At 36.5% G+C, this 16,229-nt stretch overlaps 1 protein-coding gene across 1 annotated transcript in view; it reads right to left on the reverse strand.

Moving 5' to 3' along the window:
• LRP2 (LDL receptor related protein 2) overlaps positions 1-16,229 on the reverse strand; it is a gene marked incomplete at both ends in the record, with an annotated part of 131,999 nt that overhangs the window by 69,726 nt on the left and 46,044 nt on the right. The window contains 16 exon segments of the mRNA XM_082483721.1: positions 613-841; positions 1,775-1,959; positions 2,446-2,657; positions 3,830-4,078; positions 4,992-5,369; positions 6,103-6,219; positions 6,598-6,717; positions 7,362-7,601; positions 8,765-9,046; positions 9,959-10,096; positions 10,853-10,983; positions 11,275-11,400; positions 12,541-12,733; positions 13,628-13,831; positions 14,824-14,964; positions 15,601-15,803. Of these exon segments, the coding sequence (XP_082339847.1) occupies positions 613-841; positions 1,775-1,959; positions 2,446-2,657; positions 3,830-4,078; positions 4,992-5,369; positions 6,103-6,219; positions 6,598-6,717; positions 7,362-7,601; positions 8,765-9,046; positions 9,959-10,096; positions 10,853-10,983; positions 11,275-11,400; positions 12,541-12,733; positions 13,628-13,831; positions 14,824-14,964; positions 15,601-15,803 (3,148 nt within the window).

Here is a 16,229-nt window from a genome sequence, read left to right on the forward strand (position 1 = left end):
ACCTTGCATCTCTGATAAGCTCCCCTATAATTTACCAGAGGGATGAAGAAGGTGGCTTATCTAAAGTTCAGAAAACTAGGAGTGGGGCAAGAAAGATTGCACCAGCTCCTATTTCATAAGAATTGTCTCTAGCCAAAAATAAAAGCCCCAAGGTTCAATTCTTGAAAATATACGTGTGGTTATTTATACCAGATTATGTGTACCAACTGAACATCTGAACTACTGTGCTGGTACGGGGACAGAGCTTCACTCACAGAAGGTGACTGGGGAAAGCTCTTCCAGGTTTTTGTTCTGTGTTTGCCTACAGCAAGTGCACCAGCTAGTAGCAGCAGTGTCAGATGTCACCTTTAGACTTCAGGCATGCAGACAGAACAGAATAATCTAAAGCACTAAGTCTACACTCAGCTCCAGGTTCTGTTGAAGATCTCCTGAGAAACTGTGAATAGGAGATATAATTCTTTTTCCAGCTGTAGCAAGCAGCTAAAATACTGCATATCTGCTTCACCCAAGTATTTTGAAGAAAAATACTCCAAGTCTATGACAGTGCAAATACGTTTTTAAGTACTATTGGCAAGGACATGGGAAAACAATGGTCTGTTATTAATGACTTACCAGATCACTTGCAACCACCTGTCGTCTGTTGTTTCCATTGTAATCACAAAAATCGATATAATCAAGATAAGCATCAGCAAAATAGAGAAGTTTATTTGGGTAATCAATGGAGAGTCCATTGGGCCAGTAGATTTTATTGTTAATAACCACTGTTCGCATTTTGCCATCCATGCTGGCTTTTTCAATTCGAGGGTTTTGGCCCCAGTCAGTCCAGAACATTACATGAGCACTGAAAAAAGTAACTTGTCGTTACCAATCTGAAAAAAAAACCTAGCTGCCTACTGAGAAATGTTACACAAAGACTCATTAGCCAAAAAATAGAAACAACCTTTTTAATAAAAGTCCTACACAATGATACCAAAATTGTTAATTTCAGCAATATGCTTACTTAAAATATTACCATAATTTCTGTTGTAAAAATTCTTTTAATACTTCTACTGCTGTTTTCATTTGTCAATAGTAGCAGCATATAGAAGCTACTGTTACTGCTGGTTTTCAACATTGACTATAATCTGATTCTACAGTTGCTAAATAATAATTTGATATAGGTTTGTACTTTTACAGACATGCACGGATAATGTTAACAGTGCTATAACTGAAGAGCCCCACGTGGCTGGGAGTAAACAGAGTTCAAGGTACTGAAGAGCTAAAATGCAGTAAAAGTACATGAACAGTTCAAATCATAACATTCCGTTTACTCTATGCCACTTGCTGTCTGAAATGGGAAGGTGCTTTTGTGATAACATTAATATGGAATTGATAATTATTTTAGACTTGGGGCTATGAAGGAACCTGTTCCTTGCCAGGTAGGCATACCACATTATATTACATGCAAGTTTGTGGTATACCACCAACTGATAATGATACGACAGAATTTTCAATTAATACCTCTTAACTAGGAAGCAAATGTAGGAAAATCTGCTTTACAGGAAAAAAAACATCCTGTTATAGTGAAATGGAGCAACAGATTACAAATAATTACCATATGACTTTAAATATTAAATCAACTCTGCAAACATACTCTTTCAAAAAATTGTCTTGAGTTTTCTCTTCCACTTGTCACTTTAAAATTATAATAAAATTTGGGCATATCTCCAATTGAAATATCGTTACATCATAAAATACGCATCTTTTCAAAACAAAACAAACAAAAAAATCTTACTCAATTCTGGGATCTAACACTAGTCCCCTTGGGTTTGTTATATTTTCACTAATCAGCACAGTCCTGTGGCTCCCATCCATTTTAGAGACTTCAATTGTTTCCAGAACAAAGTCTGTCCAGTAAAGATTGCGACCTACCCAATCTACCGCTATACTTTCAGTCACGGTGACACCACTGTCAAACACCTGTTTAATAACAAAAATTAAAAAAAAAAAAAGGAGAGAGAGAGAGAGAGAGAGAACAAACTAGTTGATATTCAAATTTTACCCTTTCCATTTCTATAGATAGGGAAAAATGGGGAACCAAATCTCCAACATTTTCTGGGTCTCTTACGCAGAATGAGTCACAATGTACACGTTCAAGGCGCTGACAAAGCATATACCCAAACACTCCTACTAAATTCAGTGGGTCTATTGAAGAAGTTAGCATCTACTAATAGGAAAATCAACTTATAGCCTGATGTTTAAAAAGGGCTTCTTGAAAGCATTCAGTTTTCTTTTTCAAACAGCTATATGAAATGCTGACTTAGTATCTACAAAGTTGTTTTACTTTCTCTACGTTATCTCTCTTCTTACTATGTTGGGATTTCTCTCTTCCCCTTTGTTAACTGGAGATAGTGTCTTCATTTTCTCTCTCCAGCGAAGAGACAAGAATAACTTGACTAAACTTACTATTTTTCGGCCAGTCCCATTTTGATAAGCACTCCAAATTTTATCCTGTGTTGTATCAGACCAAAAGATACGATCTGTGATTGAATCAAAATCAATAGCCACAATATTCCTCCCATCCCGAACCAGAGAATAAATACTGTGTGACTGAGAGGTGATGTTGTCCACAACAATTTGGTTACGACTTGCCACCAGCAAAAGAAGATTCCCAGACTCTGTCAAAGGAAAAGAAATTAAAATAAACCAATAAGCTATTCAACTGTAATTCTGAAAGAAAAAGAAACACTGGGCAATTTGACATGGCTTTATAGCATCAAAGCTATTGTATCTAGATATATACATTGAAAGGACAAATTCAAATCAATTCTCAGGCCAAGAAATTTTAACATACCCATTCTGTCCATCCTGACTTTTGGATCTACCTTGGCTTTTCTCCACCCTTTCTCCATCACTTACTCTTTCTACTAGGCTCCCCTTCCAGTTTCATATCTAGACCTCGGGTCCTCTTCCCATTGTCTAACCAGGTTGCTGCTGACATCCAACCCTCATTCCTCCATAAAGCCACTCTCAGCTCCCAGTCCTGATTCAAATCACAAAGTTCTTTATACCACCAGTTACTCTACTCAGCTTGGTTCTTCCTCTTTTTTAGCCAGCCTGCTCTTTTTGCCCCCCTTTAGACTGCATGGGGACCAGGGAGCAGAATAAACAGATTACAGGAAAGCCATAGGCTGCTGTGGTTAGATTGCAGCAGCTTACACTGATAAACTGCTGAAAAACAACTGAAGAGTAGCAACCATAAAGACAGCAAACTATGAGAAGCTCCCTATTAGTAAGGGCCAAACTTATTTGCAGGTAAATTTCAAGAATCTTCCACAATCTTAGTACATCTCTTAAATCAGGAAACTTGTGGTGACAAATTTCACTGGGTATATGGCTCCTCCGTACTGTCAGTGTATTACATAAGAGATAGAGAACAACAGACAGCTAGGCTGTGTCAGTGTTGTTTGCTTTTTAGAAATGAGCAAAGTATGGCATAGACACTAGGTAAGTCTTGTGAAAGGCTGGGATTTAAACACTCTGTGAGCATTGAACTTTATACTTTAAACTATGGCTTACAGGTGCCTGGCATTGTTGTTCTTCAGAATACTATTTTTGACCATTCCAGGGTTAAAAATTACAGTGTTAATTTCAATATGTTCTTTCAAGGAAATAATAGTTTCCAATTAACCCCTCAGCTGACAGTTTTAATACTAAGGGTCATCTGCAGGAACAACTTTAAGTGGCTGTTTACATCAGCTCTTTTAAAGGAGAACAATATGAAAATGGCAAAGCTGGACATTTTCCAGACACTGTTGTCATTCTTCAGGTTGACATCGACGCTCCTCACCTGCTGCTTTACAAGTCTTCCCATTGGTTTCTAAAATGTATCCTTCATCACAGTAACACCTAAAGGACCCTCTCTCATTGTAACAATGCTGACTACAAAAGCCTGGAGGGTCACATTCATTAATATCTTCACAGGTCTTGGAGTCATTTGCAAGCTGGTATCCAACAGGACAGGTACACTGAGCTCCAAAGGGTCCTTGAACACATTCATGGGTACAGCCAGCATTATTATCAGAGCAGCTTTCCTGATCTGAAATGGGGTTGAGGAAGGAAATAAGCAAATAGTTAACAAAATCTTCTTATCCTAAATTTATTACTTTGCAATTGCATTACTAGCCTAAGATTGCTGTTAAAACATGACTCTGCAATCACCAGCTATGCAATGTGAGACTGGACTGAGGTCCTTATGCAAAATATAACACAAACAATGCACAAAAGGGCAGGTAACAACATAGTATGTACTACCGAATCCCATTAAATGATGCTAAACAGAAGGCTGTCTAAGCATTTACAATATTTTTTTCAAAACTAGCTGGAAATATAAAAAATTTGCTGTACCACTCCAAACCTAAATTTGTATTAATAACCAATAATTTAAAATCATTTAAAATCATGATTTTTAAAATCATACCTGGCTGGGGTTCATCTGAGAATGTGCATTGATTAAAGAGAAGAAGGAGGAAAGAAGGAAAGAAAGAAAAAGGTTATGCTTAAATCAATTCATAATCAACATAAATACAAATTCCGGCTACATGTGAGCTTTTAGATTTTTTTCATGATTTCATGATAGAAATTTAACAGAAAATATTAAGGACTGAATCACATTTCATCTGAACTTAAAAGCACACCATGCTTTAGTGAATGTGTTCAGGAACACAAAACTCATTCCCACATTGCTTTATAAAAACCTATAGCAAAGTCAGTGGAAGCCACGTTTGAATTCAGAGCACAAGACTGGACATAGCTAATGAATTCATCAGTCATCATCATAGTCTCCTTTCACTGCAAGCAAGTTCCACTTAGTAATTTGAGCTCTAATTTCAGCATGCTTACAATTTCTGCTAGAAATGTTGCTGCACTAAATACAGCTTTCCGAATATTCCATTTCTTTCTGAAGCCATAGCACATAGCAGGCTATAGTAGGTGCTCGAGCAGTAACTTACTGCACAATGGCGATTCATCAGCTCCATTGGGACAATCAGCAGAATTATCACATACTTTGCTCAGATTCACACAGACACTGTGACCTGGACATTGCCACTGCCAGCTGGGGCACCGGAAAGGTTGAGTAGGACAATCTCTCTCATCGCTCATGTCCCTGCAGTCATTATCACCATCACAGATCCATGCTCGATAGACGCAGTTGCCATTATCACAGCGGAAAAGAGATGGAGGACAGGTCCTGGCAGGACATCTATGATGTTCATCTGAGCCATCTGCACAGTCAAGATGGCCATCACATTCCCAGTTAGCAGGAACACAATTGCCATCTGATTGACATTGGAATTCATTCTGGTGGCACATCCCTGGTGGCCTTGTAGCTAAAACAGTGATATTCATCAGTTCAGAAGCTGTTTCAATTTTAGACAGAGACACAAAATCACTATGCTTAGTTCACCTCTTGCATAAGTAGTTACAACGCTATCAGGAACTGTGTTGCTTTTAGATCAGGCCATAGAATCACAGTCAGTCAATCTACACAACACTTCAGGATCTGGCCAATTCAACTCCTACTTTATAAGATGGTGAACAAGGCAATTCAACTATTGTTATATTTTGAGCATGCACATATTGATGCTTATGTATATTTATATCTATGTACATGCACAAAGCAATATGAAATTACTTGCTGAAACTAGTTTTCACTGCCCTGCATTGGAACATTTTAACTAACTTAAATGTAAAAAATCACTCAAAGAAAAATTTTAATCTAACTCTCATGGATACAAGGTTTTCAGTTTTCAGTTTTCTAGATGAATAGACTTCTTCATTTTACTTTTGAACACTGAGACTGAGATGCCAAGTAAAACAAAATGTTAAGAGGCAAAGGAATGCAAACTCTACTCGTTGCCAGAAAAATCTACTCCTGAGATAGAACCTACTGCGTTTGAAATTTCTGCCCAGAAAAAAAACGATTTATAGACAAATTTCCCTAAAAAAGAATTTTGAGGTCTTAAGGACAGTAGTGACAATTATTTGATATAGTAGATAAAGGACATTTTCAGAAGCGTCACCTAATAACTGAAACCTTTCTTTCAGCATCAATATACTTACGGCAATCAGTCTCATCTGAGTGATCATTACAGTCAAAAACACCATCACACTGGTAGTAAGTGCTGATACACTGGTCTCCACTTAGACATTTAAACTCGGTGGCACTGCAGTTATATACTACAAAATTAAAAAATATTGATGTTATTTATTTTACAGAGCTAGACTGCACCAATTTTTTCTACAGGTGCCCAAGTCAGATATGATATCAGGAGTCCAAGTTCCACTGAAGGCCATGATTTCCCTGACACACAGAAAATGCAGTGACCTTGGAATCTACAGAAAACAGAAGAAACAGATTTCAGTCCTTTGCAACCAGCCTAGAGATCAAAGGGCTAACAAAAATGCTAAAACAAGCATCACAAACGGGGTTAATTTATGGATAGGTTTATTATGCATTCTGCTGTCTTGGACCTGGTAATATGAGATCACCAAAGACCTCTCAGGGGGCAAGACTGAGGAAACAATAAGGACACATTCAAACGAAGTTACACTTACTGCAGTCATGCTCATCAGCACCATCTATACAGTCTTTGTCTCCATCACAGACATAGTATGGGTCAATACAGCGATGGTCTGGACACTGAAATTGCCTGGGTTCACAAGTACCTGTGAAAGCTATTAAGAATGACAATAAACGCAAATGTGTTTCTTTTCTCTCTTGTGAAATAAGCATAATACTGAGACAGCAGAAAGACATTATCAGTAGCTTGCAGCTTGTAATACAGCAACTAGTAATCATATAAATTACAAGAACTATTACATTCGTATCAGATAATTGTTTGTTCATATGTAGGCTTGGATTTACGCAAAGCAAACAGAAGATTCCACTCAGTGGTAAATAACGCTAGAAAGTATATGGAAAAACTACTGTCCTACATCTGGTAGAAACTTTCAGACTAGGTTAGCTGACTACACCATTAGTCATTACTGAGATCACTTATGAAATAAGTGCTTAGAACATCTAAGCTTTAGCTGTTTTGTGCTGTAAATTGCAGTGTATGACATTATGTAGTACCATGATTATAACTATCATCACAGTTGTCCCTTTCTATTTTTTTTAAATTATTTTTCAGCATTCTACTTGGCTCTGGTAATTCAGATTGGGTAAGTTTTCCACATCTTATGGACTGCAAAATATTAGTCAAACTTAGATATTAGTTCTTTCTTCCTAATTTTATTTATCATCCTTACACCAACAGACATATCTATGCAGACATACACAGTTGTTTCAAAAAACAACAGTCAGTTGTGATACTCACTGCAGTTTTTTTCATCTGATCCATCACCACAGTCATTGTCAGTATCACATAGCCAGATCCTAGGAATACATCTTCTATTATCACAGGTGAACAGGGTTACAGGGCATGAAGAGGGTCCTTGTGTAGGACAATGCAACTCATCACTGCCATCAAAACAGTCATTATGTTTATCGCAACGCCATCGTCCTGGAATACACTGTCCACTAGCACAGGTAAATGCTGATGAAGCACAAGTATTGTCTAAATAAAAAACAAAAGAGGAGGATACTTTTATAAAGATCTCCAAAATTTGCCTTCCCTGCCACGATATTCAGTACATGTAGTGTACTTAGAGAATGGCTATAATACGCATCAAATTCTAAAACGCACATTCCTTAAAATGAAAAATGTCTGTCATGCCAACATGATGCAGAATTGAACAGGATACTTACAACCTTTTTTAAACTGCAAGAGTCAATAAAAAATTAAATTGTTAAGCACTTCAAGACAATCTAAAGAACAAGAAAAATAACTTCTTCAAGTAGCCATTTGCTTTACACTTTCCTTTTCCCCAAAAGACATTCTAATTATTCTAAAATAGCTCACCACTAAGAAAGAGTTTATACCCGAGTCATATCAGTTAGTCCTACACATTAAGGAGCACGTGTTATTTACACGTCCTCTTTTCTTGTTTGGGATTTAAAAGAAAGAATTAACTCTGAAGAAAGTAGCATCCAATATGTCATCAAAGCCAGGAACTCTTTGATATCTTATCAACTATAATTATCCCACTGTTCTCTCAATTTACTTGATCGACAAAATATTTTGTGTGAGATGCTTTACAGTAAAACCAGGAAATGAACCAATGTGCTTTTAATCCACTTCACTGTAAAAACCCAGACATAAAAAACAGTTCAGAAGTGCCCAAATATAGCGAAAAGCAAAAAATTTCTATTCAGATCTAAACGAAATAAAAGTTGCTGCTCTAATCTTAAAGGAAGGTTAGACAATGCATATAGTTTTGTTATTTTTCTTATGGTGCTATTTTTTAAATGTCTTCATCTTTATCAAGATGGTTTGTCCCTCCCCATGCATCAAAATAGGACATAATAGGACAAGTGATATCTTTCAAAATTTACAAAAAACTAAATATAAAGACAAGTTTTTTTGTTGCAAGATATTTTTTTTTTTACTCTGTAAGTTGAATTTTGAGAACTAGTGAGATATATTGTGATATATAGTGAATATTTTTGTGCATTCTTTAGGCGACCAGTGTTGAATTAATCTCCTAGGTAGATTTTAGGATTTATGCACAGATGCAACCCTAAAAAATTGGGCATTATTCCAATGAAATCAGACTGACCCATCAAACTTTCTGAACTGCAAACAACAAATACTAACTGTAAATTACAGGGATTACTTACTTAAAGAACCACAGTGGTGTTCATCACTGTTATCATGGCAATCATCAACACCATCACACTGATAGTATTGAGGAACACATCTTCCATTACCACAGGAAAATGAGTAGGAGCCACACTGCAAAGTGGGTGGCTCATTGGATGGATCTTCAACACATGTCAGCTGATTTGAAGCCAGCTTCATGCCATAAGGACAACCACAAACTCTCTGAAAATTTGGTACTGGGAAGCAGAAATGGCTGCAGTCTCCATTGGGATTTGTTCCTCTATTACAGTAGTTAGAGCCTTAAAAAGTGATAGAGAAAATCAATGTATACACTACTGGTAACGGCTTGGGAACTATTAAAAGTGCATAGTAACTGTAAAATAATGTTCTACAAAAAAAAAAAGTTGCTGTAGCAAATCCTGGTTTTACACACTGCGAAACAGGGTCAAGTTTACTGACTACTAATAGTAGTAGTAAGTCATAATAGTAAGTCCCACATTCCATATACTCTTCATTGACACAAATGCTTATGGAAGCGAAGAACATACTATTAAATTTCATTTAGTTTTCTGCCAATTTTCAGGAACTGTCTGGAAACAAGTATACTACCACAAATAAGGACCTTTGTCCGAGCAAGGCTGGGAGACCTGATCTAATCTTTGGACAGCAAATAGATGGTAAGCCTTAGCACACGGTTTGATCACATATTTTCTCAGTGCATTGGGTGTTTTACCAAATTAACTGCAATACCACATCCTTGGTTTAGATCATAGAATCACATAGAATTCAGCAGTGAAAAGAAGAAAAAATTAGAGACTTATGCACAGTAATTACTTTAAGAATAGTAATTTGATTAATAAACGTTTACCCAATTTCTCCAAATAAATAGTTCAGTTTAACTAAAATTTCTACTGGAAAAAGAGAAATACAAGGTTGTAATTGGTGGTACAATTACACAAAATACAACGGAATCATAATTTCATTTTACAAGGCAATTAAATAAAGTTATAGAAGTGGTAGAGGAAAACTGCATACAGTCACAAAAAGTGAAATATACAACGTGTGATTGCAAGTGCACGTGCTGCCTCCCTGCATGCCAGTTACAATTCAGTAAAGCCATTTCTAAAATTGAGAGTGGAAACCTGTTGTCCCGATATTTTGTCTCTTATTCCCCGTTTCATGTATTTCATCTGTACAACAAAAGAGCTCACCGATTTGGGAATGAGCATCATATGCTTTAACATGCATAATGTTACTAATGCCCCTCCTAATAATAGTCATTTCTCCTCCATCAGACTTTCTCACTCGAACTATTCCACCAAGTCTCCAATCAGTGAAATAGGCATAACCTGTTTGAAAGACATTTAACATATAACAATTACAGGGCAATATGACATAAAAGATCAAGCATCATGAGAAAAACACTACAAAGCTTTTCATGTAAATTTAATATTTTTTCATGAAAAAGACAAAAGGACTTCTTTTATCACTAATGCAGTCAAAGTGAGTCCTTCAGTCACAGGCAGACATAACTTAGAAAAACAAGACTTCTCAGATTTAACTTAAATTGAAATATAACAGACCTAACTGACATTTCAAATTCCAAGGCAATTTTAAAAGTCCTTCATTAAGACAACTTTCAAAAAAATTTTAGAATATTTTGGAAAACATTTTTATGCAAAATCAAAAGGGGTCAGATGCTGACACTTTCTTCACACACGACATAAATTCACTGATAAACTCTACATACAATAAATAAAATCCTGAAATTGCTGATCATCTATAGGGAGGTGATTTACCTTGTCTGTCCAGCTGAGCAGCCCACCTTGGAAGACATAATTAGTACAGCATATCTGCCTTGTTGCACTAGAAGTGTTACCTGATCTGCCTCGAATTATTTAAACACAAATATACACAAAACCAGTCCTGAAAATGAGCAAGAAGTACTAAATATATATTTTTTTCTAGAAAGCTTCAACAGTGCTTTTTATAGGAAAAGCAGCATTACAAAGGCCATGTTATTTTATCCCATGTAACCACATATCACCATATGAAAAAAAAAAAATCTGTGATAATAAGATAACATTTTTCAATTCCAGACTTACCTCCAAAAATAGTAAGGCCAAACGGGTGAGTCATCTGTGCAATACGTTCAAGAGTCCGTCTGTCCAGCCCATCAAAGGTGCTGTGCTCAATTTTATCAAAAAATGCATCCACCCAGTACAGCCTTAGAGAACTAGAAATAATGAAAATGACTCTTCAAATGACATTATGTCCATTAGGAAGCATTAACGTTTTCTCAAATAATAATCTGAACCATGACAAGAGGGTATTGGGGCGTGTGGGGAGAGATTCTGAGAAAATCCTACATTTTACAGTCTTTTTAATGAATTGAAAAATAAGGTCTTCAATTCAAAAGTGCCAGTGCATGCAATCTGAGACAATTCCTTTATTTTTAATCCCTAACAGTTTAAAGGAAGAAACACATTTTCTTGAAAAGCTCCTCTGTCTTCTGCATTGTCCTTACCTCCAGTCAATGGCTAGGCCATTAGGCCAGCCTAGCGTTGTATTCACAATTGGCAAGGCATGGGATCCATCACTCCAGGCCCTCATGATTTTTGCAGGACGGAACCAGTCTGTCCAGAATATATACCTGAAAGGAGACATGTCAGAAGACACATAAACCCAATGATATAACGTAATTAAACAGAGCAAACATTTGAACAGCATCATCATTCTTCTTTTACAAGATCTTCACATACCATAAAAACCCCACAATTTTATGTTGACCCTCTCCCTCTCCTCAATTGGTAGTGGTATCAACAATCAATATTTATCCTGTGTACAACAACTTCCAAAATCTTCAGAAGTGGTTTGTCCCTTTAGACATAAAATACCTGTGACTTTGTTGAAATTGTTAAGGATTTAATTTAAGTACTGAGAGGGAGGAAGAATCAAGCGAAAATGCACCTTCCAGGTAATACTTACAAGTAAGCATGGATATTACAAAGAAGTTTCTCCTGATCCTTTTGACTTATGCCTACAGTCAAAGAGTTGAAGCTACAGTTAAATAACTTTACAAAGCAGCAAACAGAAAAGGTTGGGATACTCAAGGATCCATGTTCAACACTATTCTTACGAGATTACTTCCAAAAAACTATATTTCGTTACTAAACATGAAAATTCAATATCCAAAAATTAAGAAATTCAGTAGTATGGCAGCAGGAAGCTGAACTATGCTGTGAAAGAAACGTTCTTTTGGCATGGCCAAATAACACAGAATTTGAAGTTAAGCATTTCCATCAAAGAAAAGCAGGGCTTCATTTGTGTACACAGACTCACATATTGTAAGGTCTGTATCAAATACAGCCAGTAGCATCTAATATGTTTCAAATAAAGACATTCAAATAGAAAAAAAAAAGGAACCAAGGTTAACATTCTGGGAACTGAAAGTATATTAAAATAATTTAGAAAACTTTATCTTTCAACTATGAGAAACACCTTTGTAATCTGAGTGATACAAAGAAACAAAGTTCTTTTGCATGTTTGTCAACACACAGGAGAAAAAAAAATGATGCTTTTAAAGAGATTTTTTTTGAGTGCTTCTTTCGTGTGGAATCTGTATCACCTTGCCCTCTCTGGGTGCTGAATCCTAGGCCAGTATAAAGCAAATAAAGACTAGAAAACTGAAATCTAAACAGAAATCCAGAATGAGATGTAAATCTAACTTCAATTCTGCTTAGACCATAAATTTGTTCACATAGTTTCAAGTGAGAATCAAAGCTAAACTTACCCAATAACAGGATGAACCACTATTGATCGAGGATTATTTAAATTCTGAACAATAGCTCTCCTAGATTTATCTGCCAGCCTCATCACACTAATGCTCCTGTATCGAGGGTCTGTCCAGTATAGATTCTTTGAGATCCAGTCAAAGGCCAAATCTTCAACACTTTCCACTCTATTAGCTGTCAGGATTTCTCTTCCTACGATTTATAACACACGTAATGACTGTAAATGTTTAGGAACAGAGGAAATAACATGAATGCAGTATTCTGTTCACAGAACTAGTGGTTTCCCTTGGTTAAAATGCTGCCTCTGTGCTACTTAATATTAAGACCAATAACCAAGGGGAGGGGGTGTGCCCTTCGCTCCAGGCGCAAAGGAGGTATATGTTGAGAAGCGTAAACCTGGAAGAGGAGAAATAAAGACTAGCCAAAGGCAAGAGAAAAATCTGCCACTAAGTTTACACTGAGCTGAGTTTTATGAATGAAGGTCAGTAAGGTCAGTGTAGTAATGACATCTTGCTCAACAGCCAGACCTTACCTACTTTTTGCATAGTAATGGTCAGCTGCAGTTTACCATTACTCTGACCCAAGGCAGAAAGCAAGCTCAGAAGACTATATGATGACTTAATATATATCTGATCATTACCATAAAGTGGAGAGAAACATTCTTCACACTACCACAAATAGGACTTTCAAAAATCTCACAACCATAATGTTCTTTTTTTGTATTACAGCACCATAGTAAACATCCTGCTCTCCAGATAGGGCAAATAAAAAGAGAAACTCAGTTTCATACTACTGAAAGGCATACTAGTCTGCATAAACAGATTGGTGATGACAAATACTAGTAGTGAGAAGTGCTACAAATCGTTCATTCCCAAACACATCCAGCAAGTTTGTCAAAGAACGGGAGACTTCAACAAGCTTAATATGAGTTGAACAAACATTTTTGACAAACATTTTTCAGATTACTGGGTCACACTGAGATTTATCTGTATATCTCACAATGTGACTTTTCATGCTTCTTTTCAGAAATATATATTCTACTCTCCTTACCACAATTACTCTACAGTTCCTAAGAATGATTCTCACCTGAACCATCGGTTTTCTGTTTATAGATCATGTCTTTACTTGTGTCTGAAAAAAAAATGGTGTCATCCTGAGCATAGAAGTCAATTCCAACAAAGTACGAAGGGCTCCCTGTTACAGGTATGATCACATCTTCCTGGGTGGAGAGATTGAATGGGATCCCCCGCACTGCCAGCTGGGATGAAAACAGCAGGAACTGCTGCACAGCTGCAAAAGAAAATATCAGACAGTTTTTACTTACTCACAAGGCAAGATAATTGATCATTAGTTAACTGTAAAGCTTTCTTTTCCTTTGACAATACTAATAGCTTAGTAATAGAAAAAGGAAGAATAAGAAAATAGGAATTTATATATACACAGACCTAAAAACTGAAGAAAAACAAAATCTAACCCAGAACATTAGGCGATGTGGTCAGATATTCCTCTTGTGTTGTTACTGTGGTCCTAATACACCTTTACAGAAAACATTATCCCTGTGGAAGCAGAAATCACCTTCTGTGCTCACCTCTTTACAATCATCTATTAAAAAATAACCCACAGGTTTTGTGAAGCCACCATACAACCAGATCACATCTGAGCTAGTCAGATAAATGCATGGTCAAATAGTATAACTATCGACAACATATCTAGCTTAATTTGTCAATAGATACACATGGTAAAACTCTCATCAGTGACAATCCTGCACTCAAACAGGAAGCAGCAGATTGCTGATAGAAGCCCACAGCTCCAAAACCAAATCTCTGATTCTTTCCATATGTGTTCAAAGGGAAAAGGCCAACCTTAAAGGTTGGACCAGATGATCCTTGAGGTTCTTTCCAACCTGGTATTCTATGATAATCTGCACGTTACTGCACAGGAAAGCAGGCTTACATGTTCAAAATAATGCAAAATCTGCATATTAGTAAGCATCCATGCTTGATTTCAGGAGTAAGAGTTTAATCATACAGCTGTCTATACATATTCCATATCTAACTCTCTTAAATTGTTTATAAAATGTGGTGAGTACAAGTTGTTGTGGCTTGAAATGAACACCAGCAGAAATGATTACATTTAAAGCTGTCAACAAGAGTTGTGATGGATAAACATTAAGTCCGTGGCATATTGAGCCCACAAAGCTATTGAAGAGAAGGATGTTCTAGAAATAACTCTAGAGCTAATGGAATAGAGCTATTTCCAACAATCATAAGGCATTTTCTTACCAACACAATGTCGTCCATCTATGTGTAGATCAAAGCCCAGTATACATTTACAGCGATAACCTAGTCCATCGTTATCTGTTTTGTGGCTGAGAACACAGATCTGTTCACATCCCCCATTATTACTTCCACAAGGATTTCTTACTGGAAAATAATACAGGTAGGATTATAATTTCATCTATCAACCTAATTACACCATTACCTTGATTTTTCAGGATTTTTTTTCAACGTTCACAATAAATTATGTGGACTCTGTGAAAATTACATCACATGGAAATCATATGCCATCAGTTCTAGACTGGAATGCACTGAAATCACATCACAGCTAACCAGCACTCAAGGTGCTCAGGTCTGTACAGAGATACTCAGCACACAGCATTGAGGCCATAACCTGGGCTATAGTTTTCTGCATATAGACCTACTCCAGAATTATATCGCACAGAATTCATTCACACTGGTAGCCTTTTCCATCTGCACCCTCATGGCAGTGTTGAGGAAAAAAAGTCCCAAACACCAATACTGCTCATAAGCACAAGTTTGACTCTTCCAAATAACAATACGTTTAATAAGCTTCCCCACACTTAAATGTTGCATGTGACAGTTCATTAGCTACTGTAGCTGAATGAAACCCCTGTGCGATAAAAACCAGTCCAGTTTTACAATACAAATTTATGTATCTAATTATTAGTTCTTTACAGCAAAATAAGTGTCTCATAATTTTTACAAACTTTTGGTAAGATAGTTCCTAAACCTCCCTTAATAATCTACTTACTGTCTTACCAAATGGCTGCCTGGCAGCATGGTAAACTGTCACTCCGTAAGGTCTCAGTGAAGACTGGTAGATCACTTGAGGGTTAGATTCTGAAAATTTGTTAGCTTTCACCACTGCCATTTTGGTCCAATCAGTAAAATAAACATTGTGTTCAAATAAAGTGATTCCATATGGATGAGGAATCAGTGAGCCTCCATGAGCTATTGTCCTCCTGTTATAAAGAGAGTTTTAAAACTATTTACAAAATATTAGCTAGAAAATAACTCTATTAACAGAGGAAAAGATACAGGATTATTAATTCATTCACTGGCTTTTGCTTCTACACAGAGCAATCAAAAGCATCAGTAATTTCCAAGTGACACAGTGAGTAAAGATGACAACTCAAAAATGTAGGAAAAGATTCATAATTACTGAGAGAAAACTAGAGGAAATCAAAGACATCTGTAGCAATTTGAAATATTCAAGAATCCTTGAACGTAAAAAATCTATGGCTGCAGCAGCCACTGGCTAAAAATAGATGTGCAGCAAGAAAAACAAAACCAAACAAAACAAAAAAAAAAACCACACCACAACTTTCTTTGGCTTGAACTAATCACCCATGCAAAACCAAAGAAAAACAAATGCTACTAAATTTTAT

The sequence above is a fragment of the Vanellus vanellus genome, assembly GCF_965231255.1.
Source record: "Vanellus vanellus genome assembly, chromosome: 5".
In the NCBI taxonomy this organism is placed as follows: domain Eukaryota; kingdom Metazoa; phylum Chordata; class Aves; order Charadriiformes; family Charadriidae; genus Vanellus; species Vanellus vanellus.